Source organism: Camelus dromedarius, chromosome 33 (assembly GCF_036321535.1).
Source record: "Camelus dromedarius isolate mCamDro1 chromosome 33, mCamDro1.pat, whole genome shotgun sequence".
Lineage (NCBI taxonomy): Eukaryota > Metazoa > Chordata > Mammalia > Artiodactyla > Camelidae > Camelus > Camelus dromedarius.
Window position 1 is genome coordinate 14,376,419 of NC_087468.1, and position 20,672 is coordinate 14,397,090.

General features: G+C 43.1%; 1 protein-coding gene across 1 annotated transcript in view; it reads right to left on the reverse strand.

Annotated features, from left to right (window-relative positions):
* RMND5A (required for meiotic nuclear division 5 homolog A) overlaps positions 1–20,672 on the reverse strand; it is a 48,237-nt gene that overhangs the window by 4,490 nt on the left and 23,075 nt on the right. Inside the window, exons 3-8 of the mRNA XM_031441297.2 lie at positions 16,659–16,793; positions 15,092–15,192; positions 5,751–5,917; positions 4,735–4,900; positions 3,195–3,297; positions 1,109–1,263 (exon numbers count right to left, since the gene is read on the reverse strand). Coding sequence (XP_031297157.2) covers positions 1,109–1,263; positions 3,195–3,297; positions 4,735–4,900; positions 5,751–5,917; positions 15,092–15,192; positions 16,659–16,793 — 827 coding nt within the window. The remainder of the gene's footprint in view (positions 1–1,108; positions 1,264–3,194; positions 3,298–4,734; positions 4,901–5,750; positions 5,918–15,091; positions 15,193–16,658; positions 16,794–20,672) is intronic.

Consider the following 20,672-nt stretch of genomic DNA (forward strand, 5'->3'; position numbering starts at 1 on the left):
CATTCAATTTTCATGTACTTATAGAGTATCTTTAAAAAAAAATTACACACATACACTGTTTTTCACTTTGAGGGGTAACTGTGTTTTCTCTTACTGTAACAGCCAGCGTCACAAATGAACACCATCCAAGCCAGACCCCACACTGAAAGGCTCTTCTTTAGTGGAAATCAGTGAAAATTATTTTGTACAAAAAACAAAGACAACTTCTGAAAATTGCATTTGGGGTTTCAGGAGGAAATGCAACTTTTCTCCTCCAAGGTTTAGCTTGCACCGATCTCGAAATGACTTTCGGAGGTACGAGTGTCACAATCCACTCACACACAGCAGGTCTGATGCCAGCTGCTAAGCCTACAGGACACGCGGCCCACCCAGAGCGGCCTGCACGCCCTGTGGTGGCGCGAGACCCCCTGCAGGGGCACAGGAACCCAGCACAGCCCGAACCAAGACCACCGTCTGGCTTCTAGTGGCCACTCACCCGCACTCCCAGGGCTGCTGGGAAGGGCACAGGCAACTTTATTACAAGCCAGAGGCTTCTCTGAGAAGAAAGACTTAACCATAATGGGTCTGAAACCAACTCCAATGAAACATCTTCTAGCCACTTGAGCTAGAAACAGTTTTGAGATTGTCTTTTTAAAAGCTGGGCTCATCATGTATAAAAATTATAAATGTATATACCCTTTGAATTAGTAATTCCAATTCTACAAATTTATAAATCACACAAAGATACGGTAAATTCACTTTATAGTAACAAAAGTTAAATGCTCATCATTAGGGAACTGGTTCAATAAATGATCCTATTTCCATATGGCAGAATATTCTGCAGCTTTAAAAAAGAATGAGGACTCTTTCTATATCATAAAAAGATCTCTAAGATGCATCACTAAGTGAAAAAGCAAAGCGCAGAACAGTACACAGCACGCTACCAACTGTGTAAAGGGGGAGGGATGAGAGGGGCTGAAGACCACGCCCCTAAATCTAACCAGCAAATTCAAGACTGACAAAAAAATCAGAAACGCTCACGATACTAAATGAATAGTTAAGAATCTATTAATTTCTAAAGTCTACCTTTTTTTTTTTAACAAACATTTTTCAAAAGTCAGACACTTACTTGCTACCGTTAAACATTTTATTCAGGGCGTCTCTTGATATAATATGACCACAGACCAATTTCATGGGTGGATTGTTGTCTGTTGTTTGCTGACGAAGAATAGGACAGGCAAAAATAGAGTGATACCAGCACTTCTTACCAAGGTCCACTTCAATCTGTTTTTTTAAAAAAGTTAAGAGTCTCAAGTTACATTACAGAAAACCATCCACATGTTGATATGCACTACGCAGCAAGGAACATTTATCAAATCTACTCAACTGACGGCAACTTTTTATAGCATTTTTCTAACTTGCTCAAATAGGCAGTCTTAGGGATTCAAAGTATTACTTCATAATTCTAAATTAGCCCTCAAATTTATTTTTAACACTACTTTTCAGACCAAATTCTGATGTCTGAGAGGAGGAGTAAGGCAGTGCTCTGTAAGTCAAACACTCTCGAAAATCTGTAATTTGTACTGCAAATTTGTTCGGGATATACCGAAGAGCTAACCCAGCAGAAATCCTGGCTGTTCCTGTGGGACACTTAGCTCGGCGACACAAGCCAGGGTGGCAACGCCTCTAACGCAGGCTAAACGCCGCTGCTGCCACGTGGGCTTCAGATCCGGGCTTCCCCTGTTCTGTGTGCACCTGTCCAGAGAAACCACCCGAAACAAGGGCTTTACAGACCCTCAGGCCCCCTCACAACCCGTCATCCGAGCCAATGGCACCTGTACATCGGCTCCCTCCTTCCAGCAAACACAACGAACAGAAGCGATGGAATCAGCTCAGCACAGTGGCTGGCGCATGACAGAGGCTCCACGAAGGCCGGTTCTTCCTGTTTCTTTCCTTCTAAATCTAGCACGGCTGTCGGTATAAACGTCTATCACTCAGACTCTTTTAGAAAGCTGACCAAGTGTAAGAACAGCTCCGAGAAACACTCATTTCCCAGCACCTCCCAGTGCGCTATTCCCCGGCACCGGGATTCGGGCGAGTTCAGCTTTCAGTGCGCGGTGGCCCAGGGCTTGAGGGTCAAAGGTTCTGACGACACAACTGGGAACACCTGCCCCGGCGAGGCGAGGGAAGGCTCGGCGCTCGGCGCCCCCCGCCCGCTCAGATGAGCAGCAGCCACGCTGGGTACGGCTGGCGTCCTGACCACACTCAGGACTGGGGCCGCACCTGTGCCTTTGATCTGAACAGATCACTGAGAAGCTGGGGCAACCAACCGACAGCTACCAGCTGGAAGGATGAGGTAATTGCAGATAAACCTGGGTGCAGGGGTGGCAGAAACACAGCCAAAAGCCAAATGCGTTTTTTAGCCCATTAGAGCCTGTGACACAGTCACGACAGGCATGGTGACTCCTGTCAGAGGCCTGGTGGAAACACACACACGTGTCGTAACTACATGGCAACGAAACCTGACTGCCTACTCTGTGGTCCACACTATCCCCAGCATACCAATGCTGTCTCTAGCCTTCAACAGCCCCATAAAGAGAAGCATGGTCCTCATTGTAGACATGGACAAACTACCGCTTTCAGAAGTTAGAGAGCTCGTGACTGGAGCTGATGTTGAAAACCCTGGCCTGTTCCATGACAGCGGTGGGCACACAGCACGGGAGGGCCACTGCTGACTGCGGGTGTCCCTGGGACAGCCCTTAACAGCTATGTACTCATTTTAATTGGTATTGGGAAATATAACCAGCACAAACCCATGACCCCATAAATATCAATATTTAAGACAAAACTAAATCCAATCAAGCTGACTCACCGATTTTACATTTTTAAAAATCCACAGTGTGAGTGGTTTATTAACTGCACCACAGAACACAGCGCACGCTACAGCATAGACCGCCCTTCCCACCTGTATTTTTCCTTTACGAGCTGTCACTGCCACTCTTAAGTAAAATGGTAAGAAAACTGCTCCAGTGCCTCCAAAATGTACCAGCTCCCAGTTCTATGGTTTCATCACGTCTACATATATGGAAAAGGATCCCCGTCAAACAATTACAATCCTGTTCCCTGATTAAAAGGCAAGACAGGCATTTAAAATTCTTAATATCCAAGTTCTTCTAACGACAGGAGAGGCAATAACGAAAGAAAATGGAACTCACAGGTAATTCATCTTTCTGGTTCCAAACTCCTGTGCACTGCCTCTGTTCGATCACAGCTTTGATATTAATTAAAGCTGGCAGCGCCACACACCCTGCTGAGAAACTGGGAGGGCAGAAGAGGAAACGTTAGTGCCAGGCCAGGGGTCAGAAAGCTCAGTTTGAGGAAACGCCAACTCCTGCCGACTCCGTGCAGAGGGCCCCGGGCATTGGATTCAAAGTATTACAAAGCCCTCCGCTTTGCTAAGTCAGCGCGTGTGTGCGCGAGCCCGTGCGCGCGCACACACACCTCAACAGTTTACAAAACCATTCGACTTAATAGGCTCTGCGTATCCATCATTAATGGCATCGTTAACATCAACGACACTCTAAGACATCTCCTTGCACAGTCCCTTGCCCACCCAGATCACCCCTGTCCAGGGCAGAAGTGCGCATTTCTCAGATCTGGAAGTGCTGGCAGTCAACTCTTGGTCGAGTTCCCCTCCTGGACTGTCCTCAGTTGAAGAAAGCGACCTGGCCAGGGCTGCACCAAAACTCACCAGGTAGTAGTTTTTTTAAGCTGAGCTGCAAAGTGGCACCTGAATCCTTGCCCCTGTATTTCCTGGTACCCTGCCCCACTAAACTCCAACAGTCTTGTACTCTGAATCAATCTTCCTCTCATGCAAGATTTTGTAAGAACACACTGATCTTCCAAGTGTTAGCACATTTCATTATATAATATCAGAAAGTTCAAATTCATTATTATCCCCACCAGTCTCACTGCGAACATCTTTTAAGCACTGGGAAGCTGTCAAGCTCACAGTGGTGGGTTTACATTTCCCCAAATTTCTATTTTGGCTTCAAGTCTTGAATTTTATCACTGTGGCAAGACACTGCCACCTGCTTTCCCTGGTGCGACCAGTCACGTCACTCATCTGAACACGTATCTGCCACAAACCTGGGTATGAAGAACCAGAGTTGGTCTTTCAGTGGTTTTTCAAGTAAAAACTGCATTTCAGGGAAAAAGCAACCAATTTTTTAGCTCATAACTTAAGCACCATACAGCTGCTTTTTCTTGAGACAAGTGTCACTGTCTCATGACATGACATGGAGCTGAAGTGCTTTCTGTGAGCTCCCTACCTGGGCACGCAGAGCAGTGAAAAGATGTGTGCTCAAAGGCTGAGACTTAATAAAATAAGTAGCTTTCAATGTTTTGTCAAGAACATTAAGTAAAACTAACGTCTTAAACTGCCAAACGTGTACTGGTGAGGAATCCCGCAAGTCCCTGTGGGGTTTGGGACCACTGCCCTGATCTGGGCTCAGGCAGGAGCAGTTTAACCCACAATGTCGACAAAAAGGCCCTCAGAGACCCCCAAAGGACCACAGACCACACTTTGGTTAACTACTGCTCTAAAACTGTCACTGCCAATTGTGATGATCTCTTGAAGTACCAACTGCAGAAAGACAAACGTTCCTTCAGCTTTAAATATCAAGAACCAGACAACAAATTAAACAGAACTGACCAAATGCGTGCCTCAGTAACAGACAAGACCAGTTTCCATACCTGACACTGAGGGGGGACTCCACGGAGAGCCCCAGGAGGGCACAAGCATCCCGCGTGAAGATGTCGCAGATGTCAGCCCACTGGTTCGCATCAAGCAGGTGAACATATGGCGAGTTCTCGATCCCCTGTCTCAGGTACACGAGGCTTCCCATCAAAACCTGAATGTCTGAACAAAAGCAGCAGCAGTTTGGAGGTGCGAGTGATCACACCTGAAGGGGAGCTTGCAAGGAATTCACCGAAAAGACCAAAATTTCCCCAAGTATATTGACACAGCCCCAAATAACTGACTAACAACATCTTTTAAAATTCTGGTCCTTGGCAAGGGGATAGCTCAGTGGTAGAGCGCATGCTTAGCGTGCACGAGGTCCTAGGTTCCATCCCCAGTGTCTTCATGTTAAAAAATAAATAAATAAATAACCAAAGAAATCACCTCCTCCCCAACCAGAAAAATAAATTTAAAAAGTTTTAATTAATAAAATAAAATTCTGGTCCTTAAGCTTGGTTTCTAATAAAGAAGCAGCATAAAGAAAAAGAGAGGAAAAAAATGAAAGCACTAAATACTAAATGAACTTAAAATTACTTTAATTACCATCATCTAGAGGAGTAGTAACAACCCTGTCACAAACGGGGCCGTCACACATCTCTAGCTGTAAAACCAGCCAGGCCTCCCACACCCCACTCGGGGTTAAGTGCCGCCACCTGGGGCACCCGTGGCAACGACAACACGGGGGTGGGGGTGGGAGGGGCAGTGAGTGCAGAACGCCTCACTCTGTCTCCTCTTAGTTTAACACAGAATCTCCAAAAATGCAATGTCCCTGACTTTTCACTTACGAGGGTGTAATGTTTTACTTTTGTTCTAGAGCCAGTCAAGAGCTCTTGTGGTAACTGACGAGCATCCACCACTGTCTCAGTTTATTACTGAGAGTATCTATCAGATCTAGTTAAGACAACTTAAATTCCTGTGGCGGCTACAGACCTGCTCCAAACACTAAAGAACAACCTGACTCCAGACTCACCTTTTTGATGATTTAGGGCAAATGGCTGAAAATTTTTAGCATATTGTAATGCCTCTCGCTGATTTGTAGTTCCGCCCATTAATAAGCTAATAAAATATAGTCTGTGAAGCTTAAACTCCAAGGAGCTGTTCTGGGCTATGAGCATTTCTCGGTTGGATACTGCCCATCTGAAGAAAAAGCAAGAAAGATTTGAACAGTAATTATGAGCACAGCCATGTGTGTGAAAAATTGTCTGAAACCTAACACAAAAAACGGGTTTAGTCTGCCATCTTGTGGGAGTAAGTAGTAACATCAACCCCCTGGCCCAGGCACTTCTATTTGCCAAAAACTGCATCTAGAGATGCTCTTCAGCCAGTGAAAGAAAGAAAAAATATTGTTAGATGACAATTTTACACCAAGACAAGACTGACTGACATATTTGGGATTGTACAAAGCTACACTTTAAAGCAAGTGGCAGCCAGGAGGCTGACTGCTCGCTGCTTATATCCACTACTCCCCGCCCGTTAAACCGGCATGTTCATAATCGAATCACAAGAGTCTGATTCCATCTATCTTTAAACTTCCACTCGTGCAAGATTTTGTGCTACTTGCTTTGAGATGAAAAACAGTAAACACAGGTATTTTGCTCTCAAGGTACTTTCATTCTAATCAGGCAGATAAAGCTACAGGAATACCACATAGTGTAGCACACGTTGCCAAAAAGATTTGTACACAGTGCTAACGCGGGAAAGAACAACACACACTAGTCCAAACAGCTGGAATAACCAATCTGGAGACGGGACTACCAGTTTAAGGTAAGCACTAAGCCGAAAAGGGTATCAGCAGGTGTTAAAATCAGACTTGCAAGCAAGCGTTAAGAAGCACTGCTTTACTTCTCTAACGCACTGACATGCAGAAGATGTCAGCAACACCTTCTTTAATCTGATCTTTCGTTGGACAAATATTCCCCAGTTAACCTAATTCACCAAGGACCCTCAGGATCTGAACTACTGAGTTACCCTACAAATCCCAAGAGTAAAATGCTTCAAGTTACTCATAGTCACTCAGCTGACTGGGATTAGACTTCACAGAGCTGCACTCTCACTGGAACCTACCCTTCCCCGAAAGGGCTGCACATGCATACGAATATTCCAGTCCACCTGCTGGTGCATGAAACTTCTCTGACCTCAAAAATCAAAGTGATTTTTTAAAATATTAATTACTTGGACCTTGGAAATATATACTTAAATTTAAGTACGGCTTGGATCCTGACCTGGCACTAGATTAATGCGGCCCAGCTGCAACACCAACTCTGGTGAATCCTGCCGACACCCACAAGGGACCTCCAGCAGCTCTCCTTTGTGAATGCCCAGCACCGGCCATCAGTACCAAAAGGACTGTGCTCTGGGCATTCTCCAGTCTGCCAGGCACCTGCCTGACTTCAGATCCCAGGAAATGTACTTAAATCAGGTCACTTACCATAAATTTTTCCTACCCTCTTCTCACTCGTAGAAGCGTGAGCATTCTTCCTACTAACACATAAGGAGAGGCAGCGAGCTTTTCCTTTTTCTGTTTCTGATACGAGGCATATGCATAAGAGTTTGCAATAGTCAAAGAAGGAAGCTGACAGAGAGTAACTACAAATTTTAGTAGCCGATGAAAGACAACAGAAAATGACAAAGTCTGTAAGTGGGCAATTCACAAAACAAGAAAAAATCAATTTCATTTTTATAGGGAAATGTCCATGATGTAATGTTAAAGGGGGGAAAAGATGTGCTATATAGAAAACAAATAACTTCCAGTTATCAGAATTTTTATCAGTAATGACTCCAGCAAAGTTGGATGTCATGTATGGACCACAGCATGGACTGTGACCAGTCACCGGCAGACAGAAGCAGCAGGGACGTGACCAGTTACGATCACGAAGCACACGTGTTACTTACGTGGTGAGCTGTGGACTGAAGCGCTGGCAAAGAGTTTGTATTTTATGCAATTATTCAATTAATATATTGTGGAAACAAATTTGAACTGTTGCTGGGGAATCGGTATTATTTAACCAAACTGTGGTAAATGAATTTGAGCATACTGGAATTGTGCAGAGAAGACTACCCACAGGTTCAGTAGAGAAAAGAAATAGAACAGAAAAAACATAAGGATCTCAGCGACAGGAGGTTACTGTATAAAGGCAAAGAAGGCCCTTTAGGCCTTTTGAGGAGCTGAACCCATCAGCACCGGGCTTTCTGCCCCTCCACTCTTCTCCGTGAGAGGAGGGACGGCTGCACTGGAAAAGCCCAGAGAGAGGTTTATGCCCAGAAGGAAGTTACGCAACACAGGAGGCGCAGCACAGTGGCTGGCCAATAGGATCAATCAGAGGCATTTGTCACGTGGTGTAAAGAATTAAAGGAGGAAGATGAGGCCTGCTGAGAACAGAACAGAGGGAGAGAGGTGCACGCCAAGAAAACCACGCAAAGCATCTTCAGACAACCTGGTCTGGCAGCTTGTGTTACCATCAACAGTGATGTGTCCAGAAGGAGGACTTGTCCCCTCTGAAATTAGAAGCCGTGGTCCTATCTCCCAATGTAGGTGTTTGTTATATTTTTGCAAAAGGACAATCAAACGCAAATTGAGTAGCTGAAAACAGAACTGAAAAATGCCAGGCCCTAGTATTTTCTACAAGTTTCTTAACAATCTCTCCATGCACAGAACTCTAGTTCTTTATTCAGATCTCTCTCATGGCTCCTGACACAGTCTACATGGAAGGACCATTTCTAGTCCCTGGAGGGAGGGGCTCTGCCTTGCTCACCTCGGCACCCCTCCTATGGAGAGCGCAGGTCAGCAGGGCCAGGCGGGCGTGGACTTAAACCCCAGTGCTGCGCTGCTGAACCTGGGCAACCTGTTACCTGCTGCTCTCAGACAAAATGGGGGCAACTCAAAGGGTTGTGGGCATTAAATGACCGGGTAGTTAAAGCACCAACCGCAGAGACGGCACACAGACACAGACACTCAGTAACAAGCTATTTAATGTGTGTTAACTGAGTGGATGAAGATTAATGTTCTCCAGGACCATTTTTTCAATAAGAAAATTACATTTAAAAGAGTTCCTTGGGCACTCCCATGACATACTCAGTGCAGCCTGGATTTCTACAGAATCAACTCTGTGGGAATAGGACCCATCAGCATGTGTACGTTAATCCTCTTCAAAAAGTTTTGAAGTTTCCTTAGCTGGAAGTTCACACTGAATATCTGGGTATCTGATTCACTGAACAGGAGTAAAGGGCAGAAGACAGCCACAGCCTTAATTAACCCGATACAACCAAATCCAAAACCTACGAAGCACAAGAACTACAAAAGCATAAAACCAAAACTGGCACCAAAAACGTAATCATCCACCTGCCTACAAGGCCCTAGAAGACACATGACCAGTAAGACAAAAAACTAGTTAGTGAGCTGTTAGGGGAAGAGGTGCTGTACTCTGGTTAATGGCATTTCTAGCAGAAAACTCTTGATCTTTAATTTTTAAAAAACTTAACCACCACTACACTACAACCAGCAAGCTAATTAAACATTCAGTTACATGATTAAATTTACGGTAGTTTTTTTTACAAGAAACTCAGCTCCCTCCCTAAATCTCCAGTGTGGGCCCCAAGAGCACTGTCAGCTTTGAAACCATTCTGTGTTTAGAGAAACACTGTAGACAAAAAAAAATTACACCCAGTAAGGCCATCACTGTCACTGTCACAGTTCTCTCTGTTCAATGCCACTGCATTCTCCTAATAAGCAGAGCTTCTGGGCCTCTTCCATAAAAAGACCTCAAGACAAAACTACTTACTTCGGTGACTAAGTTAAAAGCAACCCATGGCTAAGCAATTGTCGCACAGAAACACAAAGCATTAATTATCCTAACTGTCAGGCCTCCGAAAAGACTTGGCCCACTGTTAGCTCCATATTTAGAATTTCCACATTACTCCCAAAATAATTAAATAAAACAAGGTTCCACCATCACAGTCAGCCGTTCGTCCCCAGGAACCTAACTGACAGCATTTGTCTGTTTCTCTCTCACAATTTTGCCGACCTGGGTTGGTGTCCATTTCTGGTAATATTGAATAAAAACACCTCTTGCCAATTCTTACAGCACGTTCCACTACAATCCTTCAAGGCAGTTTTTTTTTTTTAAAGGTTTACAAATATCTTCCTTTTCTAATCTATCTTAGAGCTATCTTTTTGGGGAAAAAAGCTGAAGTGCAGGGAAACGAGTAACATTATTTACTCCACAGTTGTAGACCTGCCTGAATGGCACTGGTGACTGAATCACGTGCTTAAAAAATTCAGAGACAGGCAAAAATCAAGCTCAGCCAAAAAAAGAACCCTGTAACTCTGCTTTAGGATTTCTGAGACATTTCATTTCATTTCTGAGATATTTTCAAGTGGTAAATTCTCATATATGAGTTGAGTCCATCGCTGGAACCACTAACATTTCACTCATCTCAGAGTTGGTGTAAATCTCTGTCCTTCTTACGTGCTATTTAAGAAAAAGTCAACTCAATAGGTATGCATTTGAATCTACTTAAACAACATTCACATTTCAACTTTACAGGAGGCTCTGAGTCATGCAGAGCTCAGCAGAAGTGCCCAACAGTTCCATGTGACAAGTGGCCGCCATGCAGGACAGCACAGTTCTACAGATTTTATGAAGTATGACACTGCCTTATTTAGTGCTCGTTTCCTACCACAACACCAAGTGCTTCATAAGCCTAAATTAGTAAGAGGTCAGCATTTTATAAGGACAAATTCCAGAGGGCCCCTTTCATTCCTCTTCCTGGCCTAGTTTAGGTCCTTAGGAATAGTTCATTTCAATTTCCCCTTTTTTAAAAAGATGATTCTCAATCTCTCTACGGTCATGGCTTGCCCACTCCTTTCCAGTAACGCTCAAGTCCTTGGTGAGGCTGGATCCAGAGGACAGACGGCCAGGTCTACTCTTTCTCTTGAGGAGTATCCACTGCCTTGGAACTTCATACAGACTTGGGCCAGCAACAAACATGAAACAGACAACTGAAAATGGTGTTACCACCCAAGCACTCTCTCCTCTTTTGGCCTCTATATTCCACTGTGCTGCTTCTCCTTCTGTATTCTTCCCACGGGGCACCTCTCTCCATTTTCAATAAGCTTCTTTTTAGCAGAGTACTCCTACGGCACCAGACTCAGTGCACAGGCACAGTGAGTTAAAAACGTATTCCTCAGCTCACCTCTTCCGCCCATTCAGAATTAAGAACCCCCACCACTCAACAAAACAAAACAAAAACCCTCAAACGGTGGGGAGAAAAAATCAAACTTGTTCAGACCTTGATTCCTTTTCTCCAATGGTACATCCAGCAGAGCTTTCCTTACCCTGCGGTTCTACGTGGCTGTTAAAGACGCCTGAACCAGCAAGGCCACCCACCTACAGGAAGCCAGAACTAACAAGGAGAAAACGGACACCTGAAAGGTGTCACCCTCCTTCCCAGCGGCAGTCCAGGCTCGGAGATCGGGCACCTCGGCCTGGCTCCCTCCGTTTTCATTTCCTAAAACCTTTCTGTGCTGTTGAACTGTGTTTCAGTCACTGATGCCACCATTTCTCTCAGTCCAGCAAGCACCTTCTTCTCCTCACCGTTCACACTCCACCCAGAAGCCACAAGGCAAGCTCATCTCACCTCCCCTGTGGTTGTTATTTCTAGCCTCACCTAATCGCTAGGCTTAGGGATGGAGCCCTCTCGTGTTTCACCAGGCTCGCCTGGTACTGCTCATGGCCGGGCCAGTCTAACAGAACAGCTTGTCTCTCTTCTGTGAAATACTCCGTAACTTCTCTATCTCTTTCTTGTAATCATTCAGTTACTTTCTGTCCCCTCATGGCATTCTGCTGAGGCCCTGCAAACAGAACTGCATGTTCCTGTGAACTAGCGCTGGGAGGCCCTGGGCCTGCTCTGAGTGTTGAAAGAGACAGATTTTTAAGTCTGCAAGGTTGAAAGTCAGATCCTAGCCTGTGGCAAACCCACCAAGGTAATATTACTCTTTGAAACACCGTTAGGAAGGCAACCAACTGGCTTCCCCTCAAGACGGCACTTTCCAAAAGTCAGTAACTGGCTGGCACAGAGCTACAAGGACAGCTTCTAAAGTTTCTCCATCTCCTCGTAGTAAGTTTCTGTTATCCTCTGTTGACATTAGTTATTTTTGGCTTTGCTTCTATCTGCCACATGAAGGAGGAGGTCATGTTTGTTCAAAGTGGTCCTTCAAACTATGCTATCATTTATTGAGTGCCTCCTGTGAAATAAGCACTATGCTAGGTGCCAAAAGGAATTTAAAAAAAAATAGATAAAGCCGTCTGGATGACAAGAAAAACCTGTACCCACACTCAGAAATACAGGAGCAGGAACAAAAGGGTAGGCAGAACCCTAGACTACATCTGCATCTCTCGTTAGCTGCTCTTCTGTTACTTCTCTCTGCCAGGCACCATTCTTTACTGCCTTCTTTCCATTGTCTTTTATTGTTTGCAGTCAACAGCCAGCACCCACCAGACTTCCTTCTCATCTAGTCCTTCCATGGCCCCTTTCCACAGTACCCTTTTCGGCTGGTCTCTGCCTCCACTGCCCAGGCTGCCTGGAACTGCTGCTCACCCTCTTCTCTCTCTCCTGGGGTGGCCCCACGATGCCTCCTCCCAGCAGGTGCCAGGAGAAGATGCCACATGTGAAACAGGAAGGACTTTCCTCCTTATGTCTGAACCTGAATTCCCCAAACTCATGCCTCATATTTTTCCACTTTTGGTACAAGTTAAGTACAGTGAATTTTCTGTTCTTTGCCCAAAAAGATGTTGAGGAAATATTTGCTTTGCATCCACCAATAATAGACAAGAATTGGAAATGTCTGACTTGCTGTAATGGAGATTTCTATTAAACAAACATTTTCCAAACTTACGTTCTACAGAATTCTACTTTTGTGAGCTTCAGTAGGTGTTACTGGGGGTTGGGGGAGACAAGGACTCTGGTTAAATGTGCATGGGAAACACTGGGTTTTACACAGTTAAATAAGTTCTTCACTGTAATCTCTCAGAGGAGAGTATTAGGGAATATCATGTGAAGCTTTTCTCCAATAACCTTTTGATTCCACGCCCTTTTTTTCATGGAACATCTTCCAGGCCTCAATTCCTCCTCTGTAAATCAAGTACTTACTTCACGGCAAATTATAAAGATTGAATAAGTTAATACATGTAAAAGGCTTAGAACAATGCTAGGCATGTAATAAGCACTCTTAAGAAGAGATAACTATCATTATCACTACATCCCACATGCGGATATTGAACAGGGCAATACTCCTGGAAAAGCAAATTGAGAACGTTTTTATTGTAGAACCGGCCCTCCGTATCCACGGATGTGGAACCTGCAGATATGGAGGGCCGAATTTTACATCAGGGACTTGAGCATCCACAAATTTTGGTTCCTGGACCCAATCCCTCGGGGTACCCAGGGACGGGCTGTACAGTAATTTCCACTGCTACTGCCAAGTGGGTGGAACGAGGCCTCCTTTTGCCTGAGAGACACTGCTTGAGGCTACAAATAACAAAAACCATTTACAGAAATGATTGATTTATGTGACGCAATTATTAGTAAGAAATCCAAATCTTATAGAAAAAGCACAAAGTTAAAAGGGTCTTATGAATCTTCTTCATTCCAAAAGGAAAAAAAGCCTTGAGTATTTTGAGGGCTAAGGCAGTCCAATTACTCCACACAGTCCCTGGTACATAGCAAGTATGCAATAAAAATTTGACGAAAAACCCTGAGAAATCTAATGGATAAACGAACACTCCCTTAAATAGCAACTCTTACGTTATTTCTAAATCACTTACAAAACAACTGGGAAACCCAGTACAGTTTTATATTTAGGCTCTTTTGTTCTCCTTTATAGACGTGTAATCACACAGGTTAAACATGAAAATACAAGAGTGGCTGCTATTTTTTAAGGGGTGTTAGAGGTAATTAAACATAATCCCACTGGCATGTTGCAATAAAATCTACTTTAAAAAAATCAAATGAACTATAAAGGTAATTAATATGCATAGTACACAATGGTGCTGTTTAAGTAACATTTATCTTTAAAGAATTAAAATAAATGCATTACCTCATGTTTACAATTTATACAGAAATTTGTAATTTATAAATTTACAATAGGAATCTATCTATTTATCCGAGCTGGTTTTAGAACTTTGCAAAATTTTCTAAGAACTGAGAAATGATGAGAAACAGAAAATTAAGCTATGAAGAATCAAATGAGTTAGTGGGGGGGGGGGGGTGCATTTTATAAAAACCAGCAAGGACCTTTCCAACTTTTTTTTCCTGATGACAATGATCACAAATACTTCCAGTCTTAAAATACCAGGATCCTAAGGCTCTAGCCTCACAACAATGCCACTGTCTCTCTCACCCAGCTTCTTCCTTTTATTTTGTAACTTCTCTTCCTCCCTCCCTCCCTTTCATGCTTATCTTCTTTTTAAAACAAATAACCTAAAAAATAAAAAAATAAAATAAAATAAAATAAAATAAAATAACCTGATAATCCCCACATTAGTTTAGGACAGGGCTCAGCAAACTATGGCCAAGGGCCAAACATGGCTTGTTGCCTGTGTGTATGCCAGATGGCCAAGACGATTTTTTGTTTTTGTTTTTGTTTTTGTTTTTACACTTTGAAAGGGCTGTAAAATAAAATAAAGAAAAACACGCAACAGAGACCTCATGTGTCTTGCAATCCTGAAACACTGACTACCTGGTCCTTTATGGAAAGCGTTGCCGATCCTGCTCTAGGATGATGTTTATCAGAGCTTACCCAGTGATCTCACATAATTCACATCAACGGCAAGTTCACAGTGCATCATTCAGTTTTACAGTGGTAATTAGAGCAAAACTCCGTCACGTTATTTGTTCTCTTCATGTATACCACTTAGCACCAATAGCCAATGTTTTGTTTTTTGTTAAATGCTAACACCGAACCCAGTGCATTATGGAAGTTCAAATATCAAATTCAAACCAGGTGAACAACAGCACTTCAGTTATAATGCTCGTCTAAAGTGGTCATAAAGCCTGGATACAGGAAACCCTCCTCTCTCATGGGAATTCAGACCAACTGATAAGTGAAGTAAGCTCTAACTGTTTTCTCATATTGCATATTTCCCAAATTCACTTAGCTCAAAGAAATCATTCTCCCTTGATTTCTCTGAAGTCTACCCCAGGTGAGAGAGACAGATATTTATACATCTCAAAATCTCTAATGTGTTTTCTAATTATGTTTTCTTACAGAGAGTTCTCCAGAATATTCAAAAGAAAACAAACTCAGTAACTCACTCCAGAGCAGGTCTCAGAACTCTGACTTTCAATGCTTCTAATATTCGATTTAACTCCACAAAAGGTTCTTTCTGGCTTGGGTCTACAGAAAGACCAGATTCCTGAAAAAATAAAAAGAACTTTCATTAGCAGGAATCAGAGTAAAGAGATATGGTAAAAGCATACTTTAAATCATAAAATGAGGCAAGCCATTAAAGATAATTTCTTTTTAACACGAATTTCTCCAACAGAGACTGATGACTGGGCCTCAGTATCATTCTTCTTAACAGCAAAACCCCAAATTTTAGCTGGGCGCATACCACGTGGAATAAAGCTGAGCATGGTTTTGCAAGATCTAAGTTCTGGCCAATGAAACATAATAAACATATACTCTTCGCCCCTTCCTGGAATACACAAGGGACCGGTGGGGTTCTGGCTACCCTGGACCGGGAAAGCAGGGACACCTTAGAAACAGCAGAGCTACGGGAGCCTGGGTCCTAAGAGCTTCACAGGGCACAGCTGCCACCCATGCTCTGGGTGGCTTACTACCTCCTATCTCTGTGTAAGAGAAACAAACTTCATTTGTGTTTAAGCCATTGGCATGGTGGGTCTTTGCTACTTGTAAACAAACTTAATCCTAGATAATACAATTCACTTCGGGAAATTTATATGAACACACACACAAAATCCCATAATGCACAGAGAAAGACCTGAGCTACTGCTCATCTGAATTGTTTAAAATAGAAAAGGCTTAGATTAGAGGTTTGGTTTACAGACTGGCTTTAAATTATTTAATCCTTATGGTCCATCTCTCTAAATGGAAAATACAGTAGCACACAGTGGCTTAGAACAGAACTTGAAGACACGAATTGGAACTGAATCTTAGTTCCTCCACTAAGAACCCGTATGGCCTTGGGCAGGTTACTTCTCCGGACCTCAGATTCCTCATCTGTAGAATGGGAGCAATGATTCCTTACACGGTTGCAGTGAGGAACAAAGGCAGGGCTTGGCTGGTGGTAAATACTCAGTACAGGGCAGCTGCCAATATTATGACTATGTGGTTGGTAAACTGTTCTGAGCTATCTTGTCTAACAGAAATAAAAGACAAATATCTCTCACTTTAGCTTGAAATTTTAGCTTGAAATTCATTTGATAAACAAAATTCTTGTACACCAGAAACTGACACATTGTAAACTATCTTCACTTCAATAAAAAAAAAAAATTCTTTAAGCTGGGCCAGATCAGAAGAACAAACATAAACCTCTTGGTCCCTTTTTTCTTCTCTGCTACACTAAACCTTCCTATCAAAAGAGGAAATGTTTGAAAAAGTTACATCACTTCTGATCCTACTGATAACCTGGGACCAATGTCCTGGGCAGGAATAAGGAAATAATTTGAATAACAAGTTCTAGGACTATCATTTTCACCGATTTATAAAAAAAAAAAAAAAAAAAAAAAAAAGATTTCTTAATCAAATGAGGTCAGCCCTGATGCTTAATACTAAAAATCTATCTATGGCTAGAAGACTTAAGAGCCGCGAGGAGCGCCCCTGTTTGTGTCCCGCCCCCGCCCGGCGGGCACACGTCACCTGGCAGAGCTCCTCGGCCACATCCAGCATTCCCTGTCGGAAGAAGTGCTCCACCATCACCTCGTTGAGGAGCCTCTGGCTGTCCGCCTGCCAGCAGCCATCTATCCCCACGCTGCTAATGTCAGAATCAAAATTCTGGAAAAAAGAAAGAAAGTGAATCATGAAGTGACCAGGATACATCACTGTGTATGTCTTCACCTCGCCTGCTTAACAGAAAGAACGGCCTGCGTTTCACGCTGAGGCACCTCCAGTAAGTACCCGTTCCGATTTCTCTGTTGCCCATGTCAGGAAATGGTTTCCTAAAACTTGTCACTCTCAATGATTACTGCCGAAAGAGTAAACAAACACATTTTGAGGGCATCTTGGAAAAATAAATTTAATAACAATTTCTGTCAATAAATTGATGTCTAGGCGTTGTACAATGGCAATACTTTTGGAGGTAAAAGCATGTTCAATGCATCACTGTCTAGTAGGGGGGAAAACCCATTATGTCCAACATAGGGTATTAAACAATCCACGGTCCATCCCAACAGCTGCAGTGCCAAGGTAGGGGTGGGGAACAGAACGGCCAGGTGGGTAAGAGAGTAAGCTCTGGGGCCAATCTCCCCAGGTCTGAATCCTGGTTTTATCTTACTAGCTACGTGACCTTGGCCAAATCACTTAAGGTCCACGAGCTTCTGCTTCCTTACAGTAAGTGGAGAAATTAACAGCCCCTCCCTCCATAGGTTGAGCCGCATCCTCTCACAAGTCCTGCGCTGAGGCCCTAACTCCCAGTGCCTTACAAAGCTGAAATGAGGCCATCAGGGTGAACCCTAATCCACCACGACTGGTATCCCTATAAAAAAACGAAATGAGGACACAGACAGGTACAGAGGGAAAACCATGTGTTACAGACCAGATGTCTGTGTTTCTGCTCACCCACCCCTGCAAATTCCTACGTTGAAGCCCTAACAACCAGTGTGACTATATTTGGAGACAGAGTCTGGGAGAAGGTAATAAAGGGTAAACGAAGTCATAAGGGCGGGGCCTTAGTCTGGTAGACCTGGTGCTCCTACAAGACAGGGAGAAAATACCAGGGCTGTCTGTCTGTTCGTCTCTCTCTGGAATTTTGTTGCAGCAGCCCAAGCAGACGAAGCCACCACGAATGACACAAGGAGGCGGCCTGGGACACCGTGCTACAGCAGCCCTGGCAAATGAACAGACTCCCTTAGTGGTTAAATAAACAGTAGCTGCTACTACGCTGGTATTACTATTTACAATTACAAAGCAAGCTTCATTGCTCTGTATTTACTAACATGGAGAAATGTTCGTAACATCTAAAGTGAAAAACAGCAACTTCTACAAAATTATGGCCCCAATTCTGCTTAAAAAAAAAATGAAAATAACAACAAAAAAATAAACTTGGAAATGCTTATGGAAAAAATCTGGAAGAATATATACACTAAAGTATTAGCAAAGATTATCACTGGAGACTACCACTCTCCACGCAAAGAGCAAATATTCCTTTCATAACAAAAGCTAAAAGATTCGATACAGCACAAGTGTTGAGGGTTCGGGTTCTGGTAAGACGGAGCAAGCACATCCCACCCCGTCTCCCCCACCGAACGCGGTTACCAAATCAGGCCTGAAAGGACTAGCTACCCGAGGAAACTGAAAAGTGAACAGGAGTAAGCGGATTGGGGAGGAAGGCAAAGAACCGGTGGTGAGCTGACTACTCTCCTCCCTCTAACATATCCCTCAGCCTGGATGCAGTGCAGCTAAAACCCAGCATGGGGCACCCGGACGTGGACGGAGAGCTGCAGGAGACGGCCTCCAGCCCCGGCGTGGGGAATAGGAACGGGCCCTGCGACCACTCACAGAACACGGGCAATCACATGCTCTCCTCCCTCCGTTTCCTGGCACCTCCATCTCAACGCAGTCTGAACTTATATTAGTTTCTGTTCTCAGGGACAAAGGCAGTACCCCCTGATAAAACTCATACATTTCCTTTTTTTTTTATTCCAAACCCATAAATTTAACTAGATGAGATCATTTAGATTTAACTGAAATTACAGTCTCAGTGAATCACTGCTTAAATACAGTCCAAGCAACACAGGGCTACTTTACAGCACATATAAGGACAGGCAGTAAGCAGCCTGCAACAGAAACTGCAAACCACCAACCATCTGCAGTCGCTACAGCGCAGGAGAGCTCGCCTCTCCAAAATTCAGCCCGTTTTTCTTTAAAGAGCTATCTATTCTTAGATGTCAAGTCAGTAGCCTAAAACTAAATATACACATTAACATTTGGGATTACTTGCACAGAAACAAAAAAAGCAAAATTACTCTCAGCGCCTTAATTTTTATTCACTTTCTTTTTATAGACCTCTTGCTTGGCCTGAAGAATGTAAATCACACAGAGTACCTAGACGCCCATACTGCATAGACTGAATCCAGCACTGAAGAAAAGTCAGAACTGCTTCAATAAAGTTCTCTAATTTCCTACCTGCTTATCAGATTCTGCCTGTTGAGATGATTTCGTAACAATTCATCAATACTTTTAAGCAAATGACTGTATCTTTATGCTTCCATGACAACGAGAACACTGAAAGTGATGATGATGCTACTGGACTAAGGCAGAGGCCCAGAAGGGGGACTGATGTCACAGACACTCTCCCATATTTTATTAGCCTAGATAAACGGCCATTCAAATGAATAAAGGGATGGGTATCTGAAGATTGCAGAATTTATTACAAAGTCAGGAATCTGCCTGGGACTCTCTAAATAGGTCTGAGTCCACCCTGTAAGCAAGAATCATCGAGACTGATGAGGACGCCTCACTGATCTCTCAACCCCATTCAATCCAAATACGACCTTCAGATTTCTACTTACTCATTTAATGATGAGCCCTCAATCCCATCCACCCTCAGTAAATTTATCAGCTGTCTATTCTGCAGGGAAGAAATAAAACAACTTTGTAAGACACAGTGGTCAGTTCAAAGGACAGACCATATTAAAATAATTTTTTTGGCAGTATACATTAAGTCAGAATTTTAATAGCTACCACCAGACAGTAACTGCTCAAACAAAACAATCCCTTCAATTCTTTCCTTAATATATATACAAAAAGCAAATTTTGATCATCTGGAAAACTTCAAAATGTAAGAGTCTAACACTGAAACAAATTTAAAATTTCACAAAGAGGCTCTTCATGTATCTTTATATATCACCACTACTACACACGTGGTAAGAAAAATCAAACACTCTTACATTCAGAGTATCTCTACTGCATTCAAGTTCTGCAACTTATTTGCTAGTCTTGGAAAATACAACTAAGCATGAACAAGCAAGGCATTAGATGAACATTTCTGAGCTCCTGTCTACCATTGTGATTTTTCAGTTTAAATCACTGAGGTCGACGAGTAAACTTTATTCATAGCTTATTTTCTGCTCACATGTAGTAAAAATATAAGCTAAAATTGTAAAAACAAGTTGAAGAAATGCAGTATCGTATCAGAACTTCTTTTGTTAAAACTGCACGTTCTTGCATCAGAGCAAGGATCAGTTCCAGCCCCTGTTGCTAGGTGACCAAACTCGTTGCATGGTTGCCCAGGAAGTCAGCAGCTCGGCAAACCAGCCAAGAAGTAGCTCGTGAAGAGAAACATCTGTTTATCAGCACTTCTGTTTTACTATACTTTTTCCTTTTATGTTTTTAAAGGAGAAAAAAAAAGGAAAGCAAATGTGCAAAGATGTTCTTAAATGTGAAGGCAGGATTCAAAAAAAAAAATGAAAAGCAAAAAAGCACACATTCAACGGTGTGTCTGCCTAGAAAAGATGCCACAGCTTAAAAAGAGGAACATAGGACACACAAATTCGTATACCATCTCATGTACCTTTTAGCATCATTCCCATATTTGATGGATTAAGTTTCTGGAAGCTAGGCAGAGCAGAAGTAAATAACTTGAATAAAACACCATCATGAAACTATGAAATCTGAACAAACCATCCTACCTCTTTGGCCAAATCATGAACATAC